Source organism: Trichomonas vaginalis, chromosome II, assembly GCF_026262505.1.
Source record: "Trichomonas vaginalis G3 chromosome II, whole genome shotgun sequence".
NCBI lineage: Eukaryota > Parabasalia > Trichomonadida > Trichomonadidae > Trichomonas > Trichomonas vaginalis.
In genome coordinates, this window is record NC_067204.1 from 3,869,099 (window position 1) to 3,889,826 (window position 20,728).

General features: G+C 34.0%; 12 protein-coding genes and 1 pseudogene across 13 annotated transcripts, besides 3 other annotated features; 5 read left to right on the forward strand and 8 right to left on the reverse strand.

The window, feature by feature from the left end:
• Positions 1 to 6,385: 6,385 nt before the first annotated feature.
• Positions 6,386 to 6,729, reverse strand: TVAGG3_0481420 (annotated as a pseudogene). The gene has a single exon. A coding segment is annotated over exon 1 (344 nt).
• A 579-nt stretch (positions 6,730 to 7,308) lies between these two features.
• TVAGG3_0481430 (His-Me finger endonucleases family) lies at positions 7,309 to 8,013 on the reverse strand (the record flags this gene model as incomplete). Its single annotated transcript, XM_051235853.1, has 1 exon — positions 7,309 to 8,013. One exon carries the CDS (start codon positions 8,011 to 8,013, stop codon positions 7,309 to 7,311), a length of 705 nt encoding a protein of 234 aa, XP_051093677.1.
• A 621-nt stretch (positions 8,014 to 8,634) lies between these two features.
• Positions 8,635 to 10,155: a mobile genetic element.
• Positions 10,156 to 10,614: 459 nt separating this feature from the next.
• On the forward strand, positions 10,615 to 10,941 carry TVAGG3_0481450 (uncharacterized protein; the record flags this gene model as incomplete). The annotated part of the gene is made up of 1 exon (XM_051235854.1): positions 10,615 to 10,941. One exon carries the CDS (start codon positions 10,615 to 10,617, stop codon positions 10,939 to 10,941), a length of 327 nt encoding a protein of 108 aa, XP_051093678.1.
• Positions 10,942 to 12,024: 1,083 nt separating this feature from the next.
• TVAGG3_0481460 (uncharacterized protein) lies at positions 12,025 to 12,351 on the forward strand (the record flags this gene model as incomplete). The annotated part of the gene is made up of 1 exon (XM_001288012.1): positions 12,025 to 12,351. The coding sequence occupies one exon, from the start codon at positions 12,025 to 12,027 to the stop codon at positions 12,349 to 12,351; it is 327 nt and encodes a 108-aa protein (XP_001288013.1).
• A 182-nt stretch (positions 12,352 to 12,533) lies between these two features.
• Positions 12,534 to 13,844: a mobile genetic element.
• TVAGG3_0481480 (MULE transposase domain-containing protein) lies at positions 12,903 to 13,392 on the forward strand (the record flags this gene model as incomplete). Its single annotated transcript, XM_001288013.1, has 1 exon — positions 12,903 to 13,392. A coding segment is annotated over one exon (490 nt), but the record flags the coding sequence as incomplete, so codon positions are not given.
• Positions 13,844 to 20,728: part of a mobile genetic element that runs on past the window's edge.
• TVAGG3_0481500 (uncharacterized protein) lies at positions 14,100 to 14,534 on the forward strand (the record flags this gene model as incomplete). The annotated part of the gene is made up of 1 exon (XM_001288179.1): positions 14,100 to 14,534. One exon carries the CDS (start codon positions 14,100 to 14,102, stop codon positions 14,532 to 14,534), a length of 435 nt encoding a protein of 144 aa, XP_001288180.1.
• On the reverse strand, positions 14,687 to 14,923 carry TVAGG3_0481510 (uncharacterized protein; the record flags this gene model as incomplete). The annotated part of the gene is made up of 1 exon (XM_051235855.1): positions 14,687 to 14,923. The coding sequence occupies one exon, from the start codon at positions 14,921 to 14,923 to the stop codon at positions 14,687 to 14,689; it is 237 nt and encodes a 78-aa protein (XP_051093679.1).
• On the reverse strand, positions 14,972 to 15,430 carry TVAGG3_0481520 (repellent protein 1 family; the record flags this gene model as incomplete). The annotated part of the gene is made up of 1 exon (XM_051235856.1): positions 14,972 to 15,430. The coding sequence occupies one exon, from the start codon at positions 15,428 to 15,430 to the stop codon at positions 14,972 to 14,974; it is 459 nt and encodes a 152-aa protein (XP_051093680.1).
• TVAGG3_0481530 (uncharacterized protein) lies at positions 15,461 to 16,246 on the reverse strand (the record flags this gene model as incomplete). The annotated part of the gene is made up of 1 exon (XM_051235857.1): positions 15,461 to 16,246. One exon carries the CDS (start codon positions 16,244 to 16,246, stop codon positions 15,461 to 15,463), a length of 786 nt encoding a protein of 261 aa, XP_051093681.1.
• TVAGG3_0481540 (uncharacterized protein) lies at positions 16,329 to 17,035 on the reverse strand (the record flags this gene model as incomplete). The annotated part of the gene is made up of 1 exon (XM_051235858.1): positions 16,329 to 17,035. A coding segment is annotated over one exon (707 nt), but the record flags the coding sequence as incomplete, so codon positions are not given.
• TVAGG3_0481550 (uncharacterized protein) lies at positions 17,063 to 17,374 on the reverse strand (the record flags this gene model as incomplete). Its single annotated transcript, XM_051235859.1, has 1 exon — positions 17,063 to 17,374. A coding segment is annotated over one exon (312 nt), but the record flags the coding sequence as incomplete, so codon positions are not given.
• On the forward strand, positions 17,807 to 18,526 carry TVAGG3_0481560 (uncharacterized protein; the record flags this gene model as incomplete). Its single annotated transcript, XM_051235860.1, has 1 exon — positions 17,807 to 18,526. A coding segment is annotated over one exon (720 nt), but the record flags the coding sequence as incomplete, so codon positions are not given.
• On the reverse strand, positions 18,749 to 19,726 carry TVAGG3_0481570 (organellar and viral DNA polymerase type B; the record flags this gene model as incomplete). Its single annotated transcript, XM_051235861.1, has 1 exon — positions 18,749 to 19,726. The coding sequence occupies one exon, from the start codon at positions 19,724 to 19,726 to the stop codon at positions 18,749 to 18,751; it is 978 nt and encodes a 325-aa protein (XP_051093685.1).

The window sequence follows — 20,728 nt, forward strand, 5'->3', positions numbered from 1 at the left end:
AGTTCTTCATAACCACTGACAGTAATGATTTCATTTGCTGACCTTAGACACTTATGTTCTATCATTTGTATTGCTTTGTGTAAGGCTTTCGTGAGCATAGGTTGTATATGTCATTCCTGCAATGTTCATTCATGCCAATAGTACTAAATCCTTTCTTTGCTGTTGAGTGCATAATATCCATTAGTTCCTGTGTTCGTATTGCTGTCTCATAAAATACAACAAGACCTTTGTCATCTATGACGTACTTACCGAAAACATTGCTTATATTCTTTAACCATGAAATAATCCTCATTCATGCTGTCAAACATGAAGTAAGGTCTTACATACTCTTCACTTATAAGATACTCCACAAAGTACTTGTTAAGCTCTATGTCCTCGTGAGCGATTTCATTAGGTTTGATATTAGTTCCTTTTGTCATTGCTGTCATGTACTTCACTCTCATAGTTCCTTTCAATAGCGTAAAAGTACTTCATTGTTTCATAACTGCTCTAAATTCTGTTCAAAATTCGTACAACATAACTTTTAACATTAGTGAAAGAACATGAGCGAAACAACAACATCTAACATTACAGAAGAAGTCAATGACAATGCCGATGAAAACATTACAGAAGGAGCTAGTAGAAAATATTGACGAGTTCAGTGAGGAAGAAGATATTGAGGACGTCAATGAGAACGTTAGTGGGGAACAAACTCAATGGGAAACATTGAGAAATCATGAAGATTATGAGATTTGTACGACATATCCTTTTACTATTCGTCGAAAGAAAAACAAACATATTAAGAGTGAATGCTTAAATAATCATGGTTATATTGAGCTTAGTTTAAACAACAAAACACATTTAAAGCATAGAATTATTGCAGAACAGTGGATTGAAAATCCAAACAATTTGAAAGAAATAGACCATATAAATCATGATTAGAACGGACAACAGAATCTCAAACCTTCGTTGGTGTTCTAAATCTGAAAACAATAGAAATAAAAGCAAGTATGGCGATATAGTTTATGAGTTCGTTGATGAAATATCTGACGAAGCTGTTGAAATAACAGATTATGGTAAGCATTCGTTGAGTTCTACTACTATGTTGAGAATGAGGACGCATTCTATTATTATTATACAGGTCTTAACTATCGAAAACTTCATATAAACTTTACAAAAAACAGGTGCTGCTTATGTTTGTATGATAGATACAGAAAACAAGAGAGTAATCTTATGCATAAACAAATTCGCTTGTACGGCTTCATGTAGGACAAACATTATTTTTCAACACTAACGCCAACACGTAGGACAAACATTCATGACTAACATTACTGTATAACATAAATGATTTGTCATGATTTAATCGTAATGTTTTGTCATGATTTCATCGTAATGAGCGTAAATGATCCAAAAATATATTTTAGGTGAAGAGGTGAGATCTCACCTCTTTTCTCACCTCTTTTCTCACCTCATGAATTTTCATGACTTCTTCATCGTACATGTTTTGTCATGATTCATCGTCATGAGCGTAAATGTTTTGTCAAGACTTCTTCATCGTATATGTTTTGTCAAGACTTCTTCGTATATGTTTTGTCATGATTTAATCGTATATGTTTTTGTCAAGACTTCTTCATCGTAATGAGCGTATATGTTTTGTCAAGACTTCTTCGTATATGTTTTGTCATGATTTAATCGTATATGTTTTGTCAAGACTTCTTCATCGTAATGAGCGTATATGTTTTGTCAAGACTTCTTCGTATATGTTTTGTCAAGACTTCTTCGTATATGTTTTGTCATGATTTAATCGTACATGTTTTGTCAAGACTTCTTCATCGTAATGAGCGTAAATGTTTTGTGAAGAATATAACAACCGCCTGAATTCAGACGGTTGCTTTTTATACAAAATTCACACAGGAAAATTCTTGAGTTTTGGTTGAAAGAATACGGTCAAGCCAAAAGTGGCTCGACCTCAAAACAAACATTTTTATGAGCTTACTAAGGCATTTATGAATGAATTCAAAGGTATTTGCATACATCCTGACCTCGTTCATTTTGTTGCTGAATGGTGCTCTGTAAAGTATGCATTTTATGTCAAGATATTATGGACTCCATAGATAAGAAAGTTCATGAGAAGTTAGATGAAGAAGAACTCGAAGATACAGTAGAGAATGCAAAAACAAGCATTTTATGAGCTTACTAAGGCATTTATGAATGAATTCAAAGGTATTTGCATACATCCTGACCTCGTTCATTTTGTTGTTGAATTCAGCAAAAATAATGTTTAGGGTAGATGGTTTTTAGGTGTCACTACGTCACCATGTCACCAGGTTAATTAACTTCTCTTAAAATTACTGACAACATGACATTTAGAACAACAGTCCAGGAAATATATTTTATCGTATATGTTTTGTCATGATTTTATCGTTTATGTTTTGTCATGACTTCATCGTAATGAACGTAAATGTTTTGTCATGATTTCATCGTATATGTTTTGTCAAGTTTCATCGTATATGTTTTTGTCAAACATGAACGTAAATGTTTTGTCAAACATGAACGTAAATGTTTTGTCATGATTTAATCGTAATGAGTGTAAATGATTTTCATATAATTGCTTACCTCGGAAAACCGAGAGAAGAGATTCCATATGAAAATCGCAAGAATTTGGCTCCTGTTTGAAATATTATTATGTTCATAGACTTCATCGTATATGTTTTGTCAAACATGAGCGTATATGTTTTGTCATGATTTCATCGTACATGTTTTGTCATGATTTCATCGTATATGCTTTGTCATGATGATTTTATCGAAACTAAACGTATATGTTTTGTCATGATTTCTTCGTATATGTTTGTCATGACTTCTTCATCGTAATGAGTGTAAATGATCCAAAAATAATGTTTACGTTCATGTTTGACAACACAGCAGGGGAAGGCAGTTATGAATTATTTTTGAAGAACTGAAGGTGTCACTACGTCACCATGTGTCACCAGGTAATTTAACTTCTCTGAAAAAATGAGACAACATGACATTTTGACAACACAGCAGGGGAAGGCAGTTATGAATTATTTTTGAAGAACTGAAGGTGTCACTACGTCACCATGTGTCACCAGGTAATTTAACTTCTCTGAAAAAATGAGACAACATGACATTTAGACAACAACACAGGAGGAAGGCAGTTATGAATTATTTTTGAAGAACTGAAGGTGTCACTACGTCACCATGTGTCACTCGGTTAATGAACTTCTCTGAAAAAGTGTGACAACATGACATTTTGACAACAACACAGGAAATAAATGTTTACGTATATGTTTTGTCAAGACCTCATCGTATATGTTTTGTCATGATTTCTTCGTATATGTTTTGTCATGACTTCTTCATCGTAATGAGTGTAAATGATCCAAAAATAATGTTTAGGTGAAGAGGTGAGATCTCACCTCTTTTCTCACCTCTTTTCTCACCTCATTGAATTTTCATGATTTCTTCATCGTAAATGATTTGTCAAACATGAGCGTAAATGTTTTGTCATGATTTCATCGTACATGTTTTGTCAAAACTTCATCGTATATGTTTTGTCATGACTTCATCGTATATGTTTTGTCGAAACTTCATCGTATATGTTTTGTCAAACATGAACGTACATGCTTTGTCATGATTTCTTCATCGTAATGAGCGTATATGTTTTGTCATGATTTCTTCATCGTAATGAGCGTATATGTTTTGTCATGATTTCTTCATCGTAAATGTTTTGTCATGATTTCTTCATCGTATATGTTTTGTCATGACTTCTTCATCGTAATGAGTGTAAATGTTTTGTCAAACATGAGCGTAAATGTTTTGTCAAACATGAGCGTAAATGATCCAAAAATAATGTTTAGGGTAGATGGTTAGATCTAACCTCATTTCTACCCTCATTTCTACCCTCATGAATTTTCATACGGAATCTCTTCGTAAATGTTTTGTCGAAACTTCTTCATCGTAATGAGCGTAAATGTTTTGTCAAACATGAGCGTAAATGTTTTGTCATGATTTCTTCATCGTAATGAGCGTAAATGACCCAAAAATAATGTTTATGTTAGAATGTTAGATCTAACACCTTTTCTAACATGTTTTCTAACATGTTTTCTAACATGGAGGATTTCATTAGATATAAATATTATTTGGTGAAAGTATCCTAAAAATATTTGATGGACTTTAACTAAAATAATGTTTAGGGAAGAATGTTTATATCAGATGAAACAGTAAAGTATCCTAAAAATATTTGATGGACTTTAACTAAAATAATGTTTAGGGAAGAATGTTTATATCAGATGAAACAGTAAAGTATTATATCTATTAAATCGTCTATGATGTAAATTGTGTATAGAATGAAATGAAGGAAGAATATTTATATCTAATGAAATCCTCCATGTTAGAAAACATGTTAGAAAAGGTGTTAGATCTAACATTCTAACATAAACATTATTTTTGGGTCATTTACGCTCATTACGATGAAGAAATCATGACAAAACATTTACGCTCATGTTTGACAAAACATTTACGCTCATTACGATGAAGAAGTTTCGACAAAACATTTACGCTCATTACGATGAAGAAGTTTCGACAAAACATTTACGAAGAGATTCCGTATGAAAATTCATGAGGGTAGAAATGAGGTTAGATCTAACCATCTACCCTAAACATTATTTTTGGATCATTTACGCTCATGTTTGACAAAACATTTACGCTCATTACGATGAAGAAGTTTCGACAAAACATTTACGAAGAAATCATGACAAAACATATACGATGAAGTTTCGACAAAACATTTACGAAGAAATCATGACAAAACATATACGCTCATTACGATGAAGAAATCATGACAAAACATATACGCTCATTACGATGAAGAAATCATGACAAAACATATACGATGAAGTTTCGACAAAACATATACGATTAAATCATGACAAAACATATACGATGAAGTTTTGACAAAACATGTACGATGAAATCATGACAAAACATTTACGCTCATTACGATGAAGAAATCATGAAAATTCAATGAGGTGAGAAAAGAGGTGAGAAAAGAGGTGAGATCTCACCTCTTCACCTAAACATTATTTTTGGATCATTTACACTCATTACGATGAAGAAATCATGAAAATTCAATGAGGTGAGAAAAGAGGTGAGATCTCACCTCTTCACCTAAACATTATTTTTGGATCATTTACACTCATTACGATGAAGAAGTCATGACAAAACATATACGAAGAAATCATGACAAAACATATACGATGAGGTCTTGACAAAACATATACGTAAACATTTATTTCCTGTGTTGTTGTCAAAATGTCATGTTGTCACACTTTTTCAGAGAAGTTCATTAACCGAGTGACACATGGTGACGTAGTGACACCTTCAGTTCTTCAAAAATAATTCATAACTGCCTTCCTCCTGTGTTGTTGTCTAAATGTCATGTTGTCTCATTTTTTCAGAGAAGTTAAATTACCTGGTGACACATGGTGACGTAGTGACACCTTCAGTTCTTCAAAAATAATTCATAACTGCCTTCCCCTGCTGTGTTGTCAAAATGTCATGTTGTCTCATTTTTTCAGAGAAGTTAAATTACCTGGTGACACATGGTGACGTAGTGACACCTTCAGTTCTTCAAAAATAATTCATAACTGCCTTCCCCTGCTGTGTTGTCAAACATGAACGTAAACATTATTTTTGGATCATTTACACTCATTACGATGAAGAAGTCATGACAAAACATATACGAAGAAATCATGACAAAACATATACGTTTAGTTTCGATAAAATCATCATGACAAAGCATATACGATGAAATCATGACAAAACATGTACGATGAAATCATGACAAAACATATACGCTCATGTTTGACAAAACATATACGATGAAGTCTATGAACATAATAATATTTCAAACCAGGAGCCAAATTCTTGCGATTTTCATATGGAATCTCTTCTCTCGGTTTTCCGAGGTAAGCAATTATATGAAATCATTTACACTCATTACGATTAAATCATGACAAAACATTTACGTTCATGTTTGACAAAACATTTACGTTCATGTTTGACAAAACATATACGATGAAACTTGACAAAACATATACGATGAAATCATGACAAAACATTTACGTTCATTACGATGAAGTCATGACAAAACATAAACGATAAAATCATGACAAAACATATACGATAAAATATATTTCCTGGACTGTTGTCTAAATGTCATGTTGTCAGTAATTTTAAGAGAAGTTAATTAACCTGGTGACATGGTGACGTAGTGACACCTAAAAACCATCTACCCTAAACATTATTTTTGCTGAATTCAACAACAAAATGAACGAGGTCAGGATGTATGCAAATACCTTTGAATTCATTCATAAATGCCTTAGTAAGCTCATAAAATGCTTGTTTTTGCATTCTCTACTGTATCTTCGAGTTCTTCTTCATCTAACTTCTCATGAACTTTCTTATCTATGGAGTCCATAATATCTTTGACATAAAATGCATACTTTACAGAGCACCATTCAGCAACAAAATGAACGAGGTCAGGATGTATGCAAATACCTTTGAATTCATTCATAAATGCCTTAGTAAGCTCATAAAATGTTTGTTTTGAGGTCGAGCCACTTTTGGCTTGACCGTATTCTTTCAACCAAAACTCAAGAATTTTCCTGTGTGAATTTTGTATAAAAAGCAACCGTCTGAATTCAGGCGGTTGTTATATTCTTCACAAAACATTTACGCTCATTACGATGAAGAAGTCTTGACAAAACATGTACGATTAAATCATGACAAAACATATACGAAGAAGTCTTGACAAAACATATACGAAGAAGTCTTGACAAAACATATACGCTCATTACGATGAAGAAGTCTTGACAAAACATATACGATTAAATCATGACAAAACATATACGAAGAAGTCTTGACAAAACATATACGCTCATTACGATGAAGAAGTCTTGACAAAACATATACGATTAAATCATGACAAAACATATACGAAGAAGTCTTGACAAAACATATACGATGAAGAAGTCTTGACAAAACATTTACGCTCATGACGATGAAATCATGACAAAACATGTACGATGAAGAAGTCATGAAAATTCATGAGGTGAGAAAAGAGGTGAGAAAAGAGGTGAGATCTCACCTCTTCACCTAAAATATATTTTTGGATCATTTACGCTCATTACGATGAAATCATGACAAAACATTTACGATTAAATCATGACAAATCATTTATGTTATACAGTAATGTTAGTCATGAATGTTTGTCCTACGTGTTGGCGTTAGTGTTGAAAAATAATGTTTGTCCTACATGAAGCCGTACAAGCGTTTGAATTTGTTTATGCATAAGATTACTCTCTTGTTTTCTGTATCTATCATACAAACATAAGCAGCACCTGTTTTTGTAAAGTTTATATGAAGTTTTCGATAGTTAAGACCTGTATAATAATAGAATGCGTCCTCATTCTCAACATAGTAGTAGAACTCAAACGAATGCTTACCATAATCTGTTATTTCAACAGCTTCGTCAGATATTTCATCAACGAACTCATAAACTATATCGCCATACTTGCTTTTATTTCTATTGTTTTCAGATTTAGAACACCAACGAAGGTTTGAGATTCTGTTGTCCGTTCTATCATGATTTATATGGTCTATTTCTTTCAAATTGTTTGGATTTTCAATCCACTGTTCTGCAATAATTCTATGCTTTAAATGTGTTTTGTTGTTTAAACTAAGCTCAATATAACCATGATTATTTAAGCATTCACTCTTAATATGTTTGTTTTTCTTTCGACGAATAGTAAAAGGATATGTCGTACAAATCTCATAATCTTCATGATTTCTCAATGTTTCCCATTGAGTTTGTTCCCCACTAACGTTCTCATTGACGTCCTCAATATCTTCTTCCTCACTGAACTCGTCAATATTTTCACTAGCTCCTTCTGTAATGTTTTCATCGGCATTGTCATTGACTTCTTCTGTAATGTTAGATGTTGTTGTTTCGCTCATGTTCTTTCACTAATGTTAAAAGTTATGTTGTACGAATTTTGAACAGAATTTAGAGCAGTTATGAAACAATGAAGTACTTTTACGCTATTGAAAGGAACTATGAGAGTGAAGTACATGACAGCAATGACAAAAGGAACTAATATCAAACCTAATGAAATCGCTCACGAGGACATAGAGCTTAACAAGTACTTTGTGGAGTATCTTATAAGTGAAGAGTATGTAAGACCTTACTTCATGTTTGACAGCATGAATGAGGATGTTATTTCATGGTTAAAGAATATAAGCAATGTTTTCGGTAAGTACGTCATAGATGACAAAGGTCTTGTTGTATTTTATGAGACAGCAATACGAACACAGGAACTAATGGATATTATGCACTCAACAGCAAAGAAAGGATTTAGTACTATTGGCATGAATGAACATTGCAGGAATGACATATACAACCTATGCTCACGAAAGCCTTACACAAAAGCAATACAAATGATAGAACATAAGTGTCTAAGGTCAGCAAATGAAATCATTACTGTCAGTGGTTATGAAAGAACTGTTAGCAAAGATGAGTGGAAACAGCTATTCATATTAAGGAAGGACGTTGCTGAACTAGTTAAACCTGTTGCACAAACATTGTTTCAGATAAGACCAGCAATGACTAAGAACCCTTTGACCTTAGTCAATGAGACCATAGAGGTTGAAGATAATGACATGAAAGAACTAGGAATGAATGAGAGAAGTTGTGAAGGATGTTTGAGTCAAAACACATGGTTCTTCAGAGCTGTTAAGAAACTTAGTAAAGAACGACAGAAATATTTTATAGAGAAGTATTGCAAAGGATGTGTAAATGAATTGCTTGAAATAGAACTTAGAGACACTTTCACACTAAAGGACTTGAGGAGAAATAAGTACATGAGTGAGGACGGTATTGACATAGCTAGTGTTATAAATGACTTAAGAAGATGTGTTGTTGTTATTGACGGAGCACGTATGACATATCTAGTGAAAGATTATGATGGAATACGAGACACAACAACACTTGTGTCAGTAGATAGCAAGGAATTCAATAAGCTCATGAAGAGTATTTATGTAGGACGTATTGAGGAGAAGGATGTGAACGCACTGATGATTTATGAAGCGGGTCAGAACAAGAACTATCTTATGAAGTCAGGCATGAGATTCTTTGACGAAAGAGATGACATTTACAGCTATTTCAGAGGATATGAGTATGAGGTACTGAATGAAGTAGATGAAAGCGTTATTGAAGGATATTTGAAACATGTTCACGATGTCATATGTAATGAGGATGAAGAGCTTTATGAGTATGTTTTGAACTGGTTCGCCTACATCGTTCAAAATCCTTGTGGAAAGACTGGAACAGTACTTTTGTTAATAGGAAAGCAAGGAACTGGTAAGAATGTACTTAGTAATGTTCTATGCGAGCTCATTAGCAAGTACGCCAACAATAATATAACGGCAATAGAGAATGTGGTTGGTAGATTCAATGCTGCTATTGAGAACATGAAGCTCATCGTATGCAATGAACTAAGCTCATGCGATACGTCTAAGGTCATGAACCACGACGCACTAAAGTCAATAGTAACAGAGACTCAGTTGGACTTAAATCAGAAGTGTCAGCCAGTAAGAAAGATAGAGAATGTTTGTAATATCATCATGATATCTAACAACTTCAACTCAGTAAAGATTGACAAAGACGACAGAAGATTTGTTGTCATTGACGTAAGCAGCAGATACAAAGGAAATTACGAATATTTCTCAAATCTCATTGAAAGCTTTAATGAAGAGTTTTATTCAAACTTACTGACGTACTTCATGAAGAAAGATTTAAGTGAATTTGATGTAAGGAAGATACCATTCACCAGGGCTAAACAAGAACTCATCGAAATGAACAAAACACCTTACCAAATGTTTTACGAGGAGTTCTATGAAAAGTTTGTATCCGGATGGAATTGTACAGAGTGCTACAGAAGATATAAAGAATTTGCGAAGGAGAATGAATTCTTTGCATGTAGTTCAAATGTATTTGGTGGCAAGATGAGAGAATTTGTGAAGAGAAGTAGAAAGCGAGACGGTTCTGCAAGAAGTTATATTTACGAAGCAAGTATGATATTAGAAGGTCGTGGAAAGAAAGAAACAGTGAATTATGAGGAAGTGCTTGAAAAATTCATGGAGTACATGGGAAGCAATATAACATACAACAAAGACATATACAGTGAGTTTAAGTACTACTGTGAACAGCATGAGATTGAAGTAATGAGTAAAGGAGACTTTGAAACGCTTATGAAAGACAGTAAGGAGGTCGTTCATGAGAACAGTGTTGAAATAGTTCATGAGAACAGTGAGGAGGTCATACATGAATGCAATGATGAAATAGTTCATGAGAACAGTAAGGAGGTCATACATGAGAACAGTGATGAAATAGTTCATGAGAACAGTGAGGAGGTCATACATGAGAACAGTGAGAAATACATGAGAACAGTGAGGAGGTCATACATGAGAACAGTGAGGAGGTCATACATGAATGCAATGATGAAATAGTTCATGAGAACAGTAAGGAGGTCATACATGAGAACAGTGTTGAAATAGTTCATGAAAGACAGTAAGGAGGTCGTTCATGAGAACAGTGTTGAAATAGTTCATGAGAACAGTGAGGAGGTCATACATGAATGCAATGATGAAATAGTTCACGATGTCGTTCGTGAAGAAGCCATTGCAACAAAGAATGAGATAAAGGATTTCATAGAACTTAACAAGGAGGAGTTTAAAAGAATGAAAAGATGTGAAGAAGATTTCTTGGCGTATTTGAAGAAAAAGAGACTAAAGCCAATGGCTCAAAATAAGTTTCAATCGATGTTTGAAAAGAAACGTTTGAGCTATGGTGGTGTAAGAAGCACATATTACTTTGTTAAGAAGTGAGGACATTTATTTTTGTCGTTAGTGTTGGAGTTTGTGTTTGTTGTTAGTGAGAGAATAAATTAAATCATGAACTTTGCCATGGTCTCTGTCCCTAGTAGTTTTTCATTAAGTTCTGGAAATAATGAAAGTCATGAACTTTGCCATGGTCTCTGTCCCTAGTAGTTTTCATTAAGTTCTGGAAATAATGAAAGTCATGAACTTTGCCATGGTCTCTGTCCCTAGTAGTTTTCATTAAGTTCTGGAAATAATGAAAGTCATAAACTTTGCCATGGTCTCTGTCCCTAGTAGTTTTCATTATCTCACAGAGTTAATGAAAGTCATACTTTCTATCAGATGAAGCATGCAGATGAACATAATGAAAGTTAATGAGTTTGCCACGAGTTATGAATAAAATATTGGCATATTAGATGAGATAGCTGATGAAACAGATGAAGATAAATTAAATCTTGGACTTTGCCACACTCTGTCCCTAGTTCCTCAAAATCCTTGACAACGTTGCTTAGAAATTTTGGTTCAAAACCTCATCTGATTTTAATCTGTTATGCTACCTGTTAAGTTTCGCGAGATTATAAATGTCATGGAGTTATATAAAAAGGAGGGACAGCTAGGGACACTGGAAGTACTTGTAAGGCTATCTGTTAAGATTGCATGAAATACTAAAAAGTCATGAAATCCATTATCGCTGTGCTAGCTTCACCTTAGAGTAAAATGACAAATAAAGTCACTGAAGCAATGAAACAAAAGTTTTTGGTAGAATACATTAAATCAGGAACTATTCCAGAAGGTTTTTACATTCATACTATGAAGGATGGTAGAGTTCAGTTTAGAAAGATAAAGCAACCATTAGATAGAGAAGGTATATTAAGGAAGATTACTTCATGAGGACAACATTGCTGAACTTAGGAAGAAGTTAGAAGAGTTGGATAAAGGAAGAGAGTTATAAAGCAATGAATTCAACAGGGTGAAAAAACAGGTGAGATCTCACCACTTCACCTAAATTTATTTTTGTGCTATGTTTTCATACGTGTGAGGGTGGTGATATCATTAATTTTTAAGTTTATTTTTTATTTTATTTTTATGTAAATGACGAAAACTATTGAGATAACAAACTACAACGGTCATGAGTTCAAGAATTTGTTCTTCGTTCCTCGTGAAAATACATTCTATCAGATACGAGGGAGAAAGGGTAAAGTTAGTTTGAGCGTTTATGAAGGAATGAAGAATGGAAAGTTTATACAAGCATACGATACAAACGGTAAACGTGTTTCATTAGCTTTGTCAAAACTTACTAACATTTATTTTGACAGTGACTTTGACTCTGACGATTGGAGCGACAGCAGCGATACTGAAGAATATGAACTATTGTGTGAAGCACAGCAATGGGAAGAGTTGCAATACTTTTGTAAGTGAGAACGTTTATTTTTTACAGTAGTGAGGTGAAGTGGTTGGCGACTTTATAAATATTTAAGGTTAAGTTGGTGTTTGTGTTTGTGTTGTAAAACATACGTTAACGGTTTTGTAAAGTGTCAAATTCACAAGTATTGTGTATGGAGGAACGCAGTGCCTCCGTACACGAGACTTGTATACTAACTAGAATACATGCTCTTCAAACTAGATATTCTCCTGACGATGTTGTGTCATTGCAAATCTTTGTTCAGACAGTACAAGAAGAATCTCCAGATGATCTCATTGCATTTGAAGTCTCAGACAATAATATGTGTTTCTATTACGCGCCTTTTGAAGGCAAAGCTTATGCGCATAGTATCAAGACATTTCATATAGACAGCACCTATAAATTGTTGCGATCAAACATTCCATTGTATGCATTTACTGGCAAAATCAAAGATTTTCACATTTTCCCTTTTTTATATTTCTGTTGTCAACCAGACACTTATCAAAACATTCAAGTTTGCGTGTGCGCCTATCTCAGATGGGTAACAATTGAGCCAGAATACATTAGCATGGACTGTGCTCCACAGATAGCTCAAGCAATAGAAGAAAGCATTCCACAAGCTCAAATACTTTGGTGCGGAGTAAATGTTCTTCGTGCAATTCTTCGCAAATCAAATAAGTTTTCTTCTCAAGAAAAATTTGAACAATTCTATAATTTGATGAAGGATTTAGTCTTCAAATTAGATGCAGAACATGAGGAAGAAGCAAATGCTGCCTATGATCAAGTTCTGGAGTTGCTCGACACAGATCCAACAGCATCTCAATACTTTAACAGACAATGGCGTTACAACATATCAAGATGGATTGCTCGTGACAGGCGTGAAGGCGACGCAACTAACAATATTGCCGAAGCTCATTTTAGAACACTCAAACATGACTATTTTCCTGATCGAAAAAATCTCAGAATTGATGATGTTATTATAGAAATTTATACAAAAGTGATACCATCTTTCGTTATCAAACTCAAAATTGATCAAAATCCAGCAGATGACCGTGTCATTAGGATCATGGAAAAAGCAACTAACACAGAAATTGATGTAAAAAGACAAAGAAAAATCGAGAGTATTTCAATGCTCAATAGATTGCTCAATGCTGTTAGTGATGACTCAATAGATCCCACTAAAATATATCCTACCTTGAAAGTATTATTACAAAGAACTCATTTTATTTAATTTTGATTTTAATTTTAGATTAAATTATTAAATTTTAATTTTTTATTTTTTAGGATTGTTAGCTTTGTAAGATTGCTTTCTCACAAGAGAAAACAAGTATAAGGTTTAAGCTGTATGTATTAAAGTTATAAATATTTGATTTTAAAAAAAATCAAGATTTTAAACTTTAAAGGTATTAATTATGATTATCTTTCTTTAGCTTTACATGCTGTATGCTACTTTTGGAAACTGCTCTATTGTATTAGAATGTTTTTAAATTTTGCACCTAAAAATGCGTAAGTTAGTATCTCTAAGTTGGGTACTGTGGCACTGCGCGCCTCCGTACACCACTTAGCGGTTTTGACACTTTACGAAACCAGTAACGTATATTTTACAACACAACCATAACACCAACTTAACCTTAAATATTTACAAAACCATCTGACACATAAACGACTTCACTAACGACTTCACTAACGAATTCACTACCGTCCTCACTAAATAAAAAATAACCTTATTTTTATTTTTTTTAAATTTTTATTTCATTACAAAGACATGTCTGACTACATTTACTATGACTCTTTCCCAGAACGTTTCCGTGAACTATTCAAAACTCAAGTAAAACTGAGAAACATGCATTTTAACAAAGACAGACCCATTGACGATGAAAGAAACCCTGAATATATTATAATACCTTATGATGCTAAATTTATTGCATACATTCCTTATGGACGTAGAGGAACGAAAACTATTTCAACAATGACGAAAAATTATTTCTGGAGCGATGAAGAAAATTGCCTTATCTACATAAATGCATACTTAAATAAAGCTACATATTGTACAAAAGAAGGTTGGACTGGATTTGAGCTCTACATATACGATGACGATGGAAACAGACGTTGTGTATACCCATACGATAATATGTACCATTGTTTTCATCAAGCATTAAACGAATACATAGTCAGTAAGGGTCTCATTCCTGTTGAGTAGATATGCTTTATTTTTGTTCCCACATTTATTTAAAAATTAATGATATCACCACCCTCACACGTATGAAAACATAGCGCAAAAATAAATTTAGGTGAAGTGGTGAGATCTCACCTGTTTTTTCACCTCTTTTTTCACCCGTTGAATTCATTACTTTATAACTCTCTTCCTTTCTCCAACTCTTCTAACTTCTTCTTAAGTTCAGCAATGTTGGCCTCATGAAGTTTAATCTTTCTCAAAATTCCTTCTTTATCTAATGGTTGCTTTATCTTTCTAAACTGAACTCTACCATCCTTCATAGTATGAATGTAAAAACCTTCTGGAATAGTTCCTGATTTAATGTATTCTACCAAAAACTTTTGTTTCATTGCTTCAGTGACTTTAGTCGTCATTTCAATCAAATAAAAATTTTAATATTAAATAAAAATAACGTTATTTTTTCAGTAAGGAAACGCAGGAGTTTTACGATTTATTTGAGGCGTGGGTTCTGGTTTAAATGTTGGAGTCGGTTTAGGAGTTGACTTTTGAACAGGAGTTTGTACTTCCATAGGTTCAGGAGTTATTGAAGGTTTTGCTTGTGAAGGCGTTGGTTTTGGCGAATGTGTTGGAGTTTGTTTAACTTCAGCTACTTCAGTATTATTTATAACATTTGCTTTATTTCTTTTCAACATCATAACTGCTCCTGCTGTAGCTAGCAAACCTAGTGGGAGACCATATCTTATATAAGGACTTGACCAAATGCTATTTTTGACAGGAGCTGGTGGAACACCTAACCTTGGTGAAACTGCTCTTTGCCATTGTGCAGCTCGTAAGAAATATTCAATAGGTGCTCCATAATCGTTTGGTAAAGTTTGTTTCATAGATGGTGAAGGTTCGCGAGAGCTTGATGAAGAACTCATTTATAAGCTTTAAAAATAAACGTTCATCCTTTATTCCTCACTGTCGTCCGTGGCTAAGTTATAGTCATCTAATCTTATTATGGGGATGCCATTAGCACGCACCTGAATGGCAAAGCAACAATCCCTCATAAATCCAATAAGTGGCTTTGGTACGTTTTCAGTTGCTAGTTCAATAGGTCCTTTAACAGACAATTTGTATGTTATTGGAGCAGTAGATGTTTGACCTTGTTGGAAGCAAAAGTCCACTTCTGTTGGAAAACCACATAAGAAATGTGTGTTGTCATAGCTATCCCATTTATGTTCCACACTACCATCATCCACCAATGACCTCATAACATCTTCATTAAATCCTATCATATCATTGTTTGTATTGCAAGCGTTCGCAACCATTTCATAAAATACAGGTCCATATGATTTTTCAGGTTCTGCAGGCATATTTCCATAAGCTCCCATGGAAAGCTGAAGATATTTAAACTTAGGGTTCTCAAAATTAACATAATAGTTGTCTTTCTTTCTAAATAGTGCCCAAATACTTTTAACATTAATAGGCGTATAAGCTGCTGTAAATGTTGCACTTGAACTATCTGTATTCTTTGAGAATGAACCGTCCATAGGAATCCAATCCATAACTTTAACAGGAAAACATAAAGCCTCGTTTGTATAATGTTCTACAAGTTCTGTATAAATGTTAGGGTCTAAAGAGAATGACTTTGGATGAATGAAACATTCATTAAAATCCATCTTTGTTCGAAATAGTTGCTGGGTTACAGTTGTAATAGTAACTGTTCCACTAGCTTCTACTGCCTTCGTTATCATAGTGAATGGTTCATTCCATGGAACAAATTTATTTGTCGGTGGATTTGAATCTGAAGCAAATGCAACTTTAAGAGTTGGATTGAAAGCAATGATATCATTTACAGATATAGATGTGCATTGTAAGGCGTCGCTACTGAACTTTACTTTAAGCTGAATGTTTCCTGCAAAAGCTGGAATAAATCTTATAGCTTCTAATGGTAAAAACTTTCTAACAGGAATTCTTAAACGAAGCTTAAAATCAAATGATTTTCCTGCTGTAATTGGACCACTAACAATTTGTCCTGTTCTGCATGTTCCCGAATGACTCCATACATCTTCATGTCGAGTCTTTGAGAAAACATCTACTTTCTTTATTTGTTCGGTAGTTTGTGAGTTTGAAGTTATATATGCTTCTTCTCTTGCGTTGTCTTGAGAATATACGATACGACCATTTGCAAGGATTTGATATCCAGCAACTGCATAGAAAGCGTCATCGAAACCAATCCAAAATCCTGGTGGGTTTGTTTTATTGGAACCTGAACCAATTTCTTTATCTACAATAAATTGACCTTCCATTTTATACGTAATGAATGTATTGTAAAGGTCCAACATATTTTCACCAGGAGGTGAGAGATTGAATGTTACCCATGTGTTATCTTTAGCAGTTCCAGGTTGTGATGGAATCTTTGCGTCAGAATATTTTCTATTAGTGTCACCAATTTGAACTGCATTGTCTATGATATCGAAATATGAGCGAATCTGATGAATATGCTCTGCTGGAGTAAATTCGTTTAGCTGTTCGTTCTGCATGTATTTACTTCAGATAAAAATATCTATTTACTTCATTATTCTCACTCTTCTTCTTGGCATTCGTGGTGGAAGTTGTTTCTTGACATTTTCAATGAACTGTACATTCTCTTTTGTCTCAACTTCTTTCACTGGCGGGTCAGGGTTCTTTGACTCGGTTTGTTTTTCAATGAAATTCACGAACTTTGCAATAAGCTCTTGGTTCGTTATTGAAAGTACATCTGGCTTCTTTTCTTCTTGTTCTTTTGGTGGCTCAGTTTGAACAGAAGGTTTTATATGGACTTCATGGACTTCACCCTTGCCATGCACCTTAATGTTGTCGCTCTCTGCATTCGCTAATGGTACCTTTCTTTTTCTTACGTATATTTTACCATCTTTACTCTGACTTACGTAATAGAAAGGATGTTGTATTCCTCTTGCGTCATTTAATATAATAGACTCTCGCTCTGATTTTGACAAGCTCATTTTACATCGGTTAAAGTTTTAATTTTGTTTTTTATCTGCAATCAAATGACTCAGACAAGCCCTACGGACAAGACCCAAGGTGTCATAGATGTTGAAGCATTGAAGAAAGAAATTCGTGAGCAAATTTTATCCGAACTGAAGGAACAAAAACAAGAACAAAAGCCAGAGAGACCAAAGAGAAAACTTAGTGAAAAACAACTTGCTGCATTAGCTGCTGGAAGACAAAAGAACCCACGTTTGCTGGCAAAGAAAGCTAGAGAAGAAGCTGAAGCAAAGAAAGAGTAAATGGTTTATTTTTATCCGAACTAAATGTATAGACAAATACCTTTATCTGTTGCGTTCAGTAGTGAAAACCCTGACGTCAAAATAAAGGGGAACAGAGTAACGTTTAAGTTTCCAACAGACTGGATTGTGAACATAAATGAAGAGAAGTACATTGGCATAACATCTATGTATATAACACGTGCTTTCAGAAAGGTTGACTTTATACTTCAAGTCGAGATAGAAAATGACGAACAGTCTTTAAGCGCCCAAAACATTCACATATACAAATACTTTAAAGACGATACAACATTGTTGCAATGTATGATTTCATTTAATGAGATGTTCGAGAAAAAGTTCAACATTGAAGTACAAACTTTACAGCCTTTACGTGAGTTTCTTGCACAACTGAAAGAAGAAGGTAGTCAGCCACAACTTATAGACTTTCATTATGAATTTAATGAAAATGAAGATGGAACTCATGACTGTCAATTCATTGTATTCTCACCATTCAATGAAGTCGCTAAAGAGAAAAAAAATCCATTACGTATAAGATTTCAAATCTCCGAACCAAGTGATGATTTTAAGAATGTTTTCAATTATGATGCAATGCTTCCGAGGAAAAATGAATTTTCAAAGATTGTAACACCTGGCATTTGGGATAGAAAGCAAGCTATATTATATTCAAACTTAAGTAAAGGAGTTGAAAATGAGTTCATTGGTCATACAAGAACTTCACCACTTCCTAACCCTAAATACTATAAATTAACTGGCTTCAATCGTGAGTTTTGGATAGACATGTTCTCCACTCATGACCATAAATGTCCAGTGTTCTTGCCTCCAGACCATAAGGACTGTCTCTACATTGAAGCACAACTCTTAAACTCTACCATCGCAGTATTGTAAAATCTACGCTAGCTTTATTTTTATCACGAATGACCTCATTCATGACCTCATTCATGACCTCATTGCTGACAAAAATAAATGACCTCAGAACTTCAACTTACGAATAAAGCTTGTTTTAGTCGTTATTGAAAAGTTGAACTTTTCAGCAAAGCAAGGTTGACATGACTTACATAAGTCGAATGCAATCTCTTGACCATCATGAAGTGCTTTGTAAAGTTTCATTAAACTGAACTCAGAGTCTTTGTCATATGTTCCAACAGGTATGTGAATGTTCTTATCTTCATTGTAATAGCATTGTATAGCTTCAGGAAACATTTCATTAGCGGTTAAAGCAATAACATCTTGCTTCACGCCTTTCATTCTGCAGTGAAATGCAACTTCATTTAAATCGTTAGTGAGTAAGTCTATGTAGGTCTTCTTTCCACAGAAAATACTTTTATAAGCTAAACTTTGTTTTCCAGGTGTTATTTCTGCAAAGTCGCTATGAAATTGACCAAGGTTCTTTCCTATAAGTTCGCGACCATATCTCTTCTTAAACTCTGCTGCAAGCTTTGGGATGTCTTCATTATATAAGTGCATACTGTCGGTATCCTGGTAAAAGATTTGAAGTCCCATGTCCTCTGCAGTACAGAATACTTCATTCATAATACGTTTTGACATAGACAGAATATTAACACCAAGTGGACAGAAGTTAAAGTGTCTGCAAATGCTTTTCGTTAGCTTGAAAATAGTTTTATCTGAACCATCCAAACCTTCGAACTTCACTATATGGTTGTAATTTCTTATAGCATATCTTATAGCATCTTTGTCATTTACTATGGTTATTTTTGACTCAATAGGAGATAGAATAGTTTTGCCATAAATGCTGTTCAGAATGAGTTTTATAATTTCTTGTAAGGGGTTTTCTTCTTTCTTATACTTTAACCTTAACTCAAACAACTTCTTTACTTCATCTCTTATTCTCATATCTCTGTTTCCATCGTAATAGTATCCTTGCAACACTTCACATTTGACACCTTGATATTTTATGAGGTCTTGTAATGTTATATGGTCAACATACATGAGACAGCAAGTGTTTGAACTTCTTGGAACGTTAAGTTCTGGATTTAGTTCAGGGTCGCAAACTATTAAATGAAAGTGTCTGGGTATACCAATCTCTGTTATCTTAATGAGAACAAAGAAGCCAGACATAAACTTTTCACCAATGGGTTCCTTTTGGTCATCATCGAATAAATGTCTCATGAGATACTCTGTGCTTAACATCTCATCCTTCAATACTTTTGGAATACCTTCTAAAGTATAAAGTCTTGCTATAGCTGAAGGATATAATGAAACAGTGTCGAAGTCAGCAATGAGTTTCTTTTTGCTCTTTTGTTTCATGTTATCTGACAACATACATCTTCCACCTTGAATGCATCTCGAAATAAATTCTCTTGGTTTATTTGAGAGGTCATAAAGATTTCCATTCGGGAAGTATACTCTGTTCTCAAACAATTTGTTAGCAATAGAACAAATACTAACGTAGTCATAAACGTTTAAATCAAACTCTTTCAATAAGTCATTGCGGAACTTTACAAAACCTTCTCTTAAAATTCTTACATCTTGTTTGCAGTAAAACGTGCTATATTTTTCTAAGTCGAAGTGGTTTTCATCTATTCTGCAACCTTTGATGGAATCTATGTTCTTCATAAATGTATCTGCATCATGGATAAACTTACATGCTTCAGAAATGACACCAGTTCTGTTGTCATTTGCTAACAAAACACTGCTGTAGTAGTTATATGGAAATACTTCTTTCGGTCCTGTTTGTAAGTTAAACATAGCAGGAAATAGTTTAAGCTTCTTATTTATAACACTGTAAGAGTCTTTTATAATAATTGCCCGTCCTTTATATAAGCCAGTTATTTGCATTGTTCGTGAACCTTTAATGATGGGAGTTCCTTTCACTTCTGTCATGTGTCTTAAGATGAAGTTTATGTCATAACTGAGGTTATGGAAATATATTAAACTCTTGTCAGGAAGTCTTTCCAAAAATTCTGTTGCACAGTTTTGACCCCAAATGCT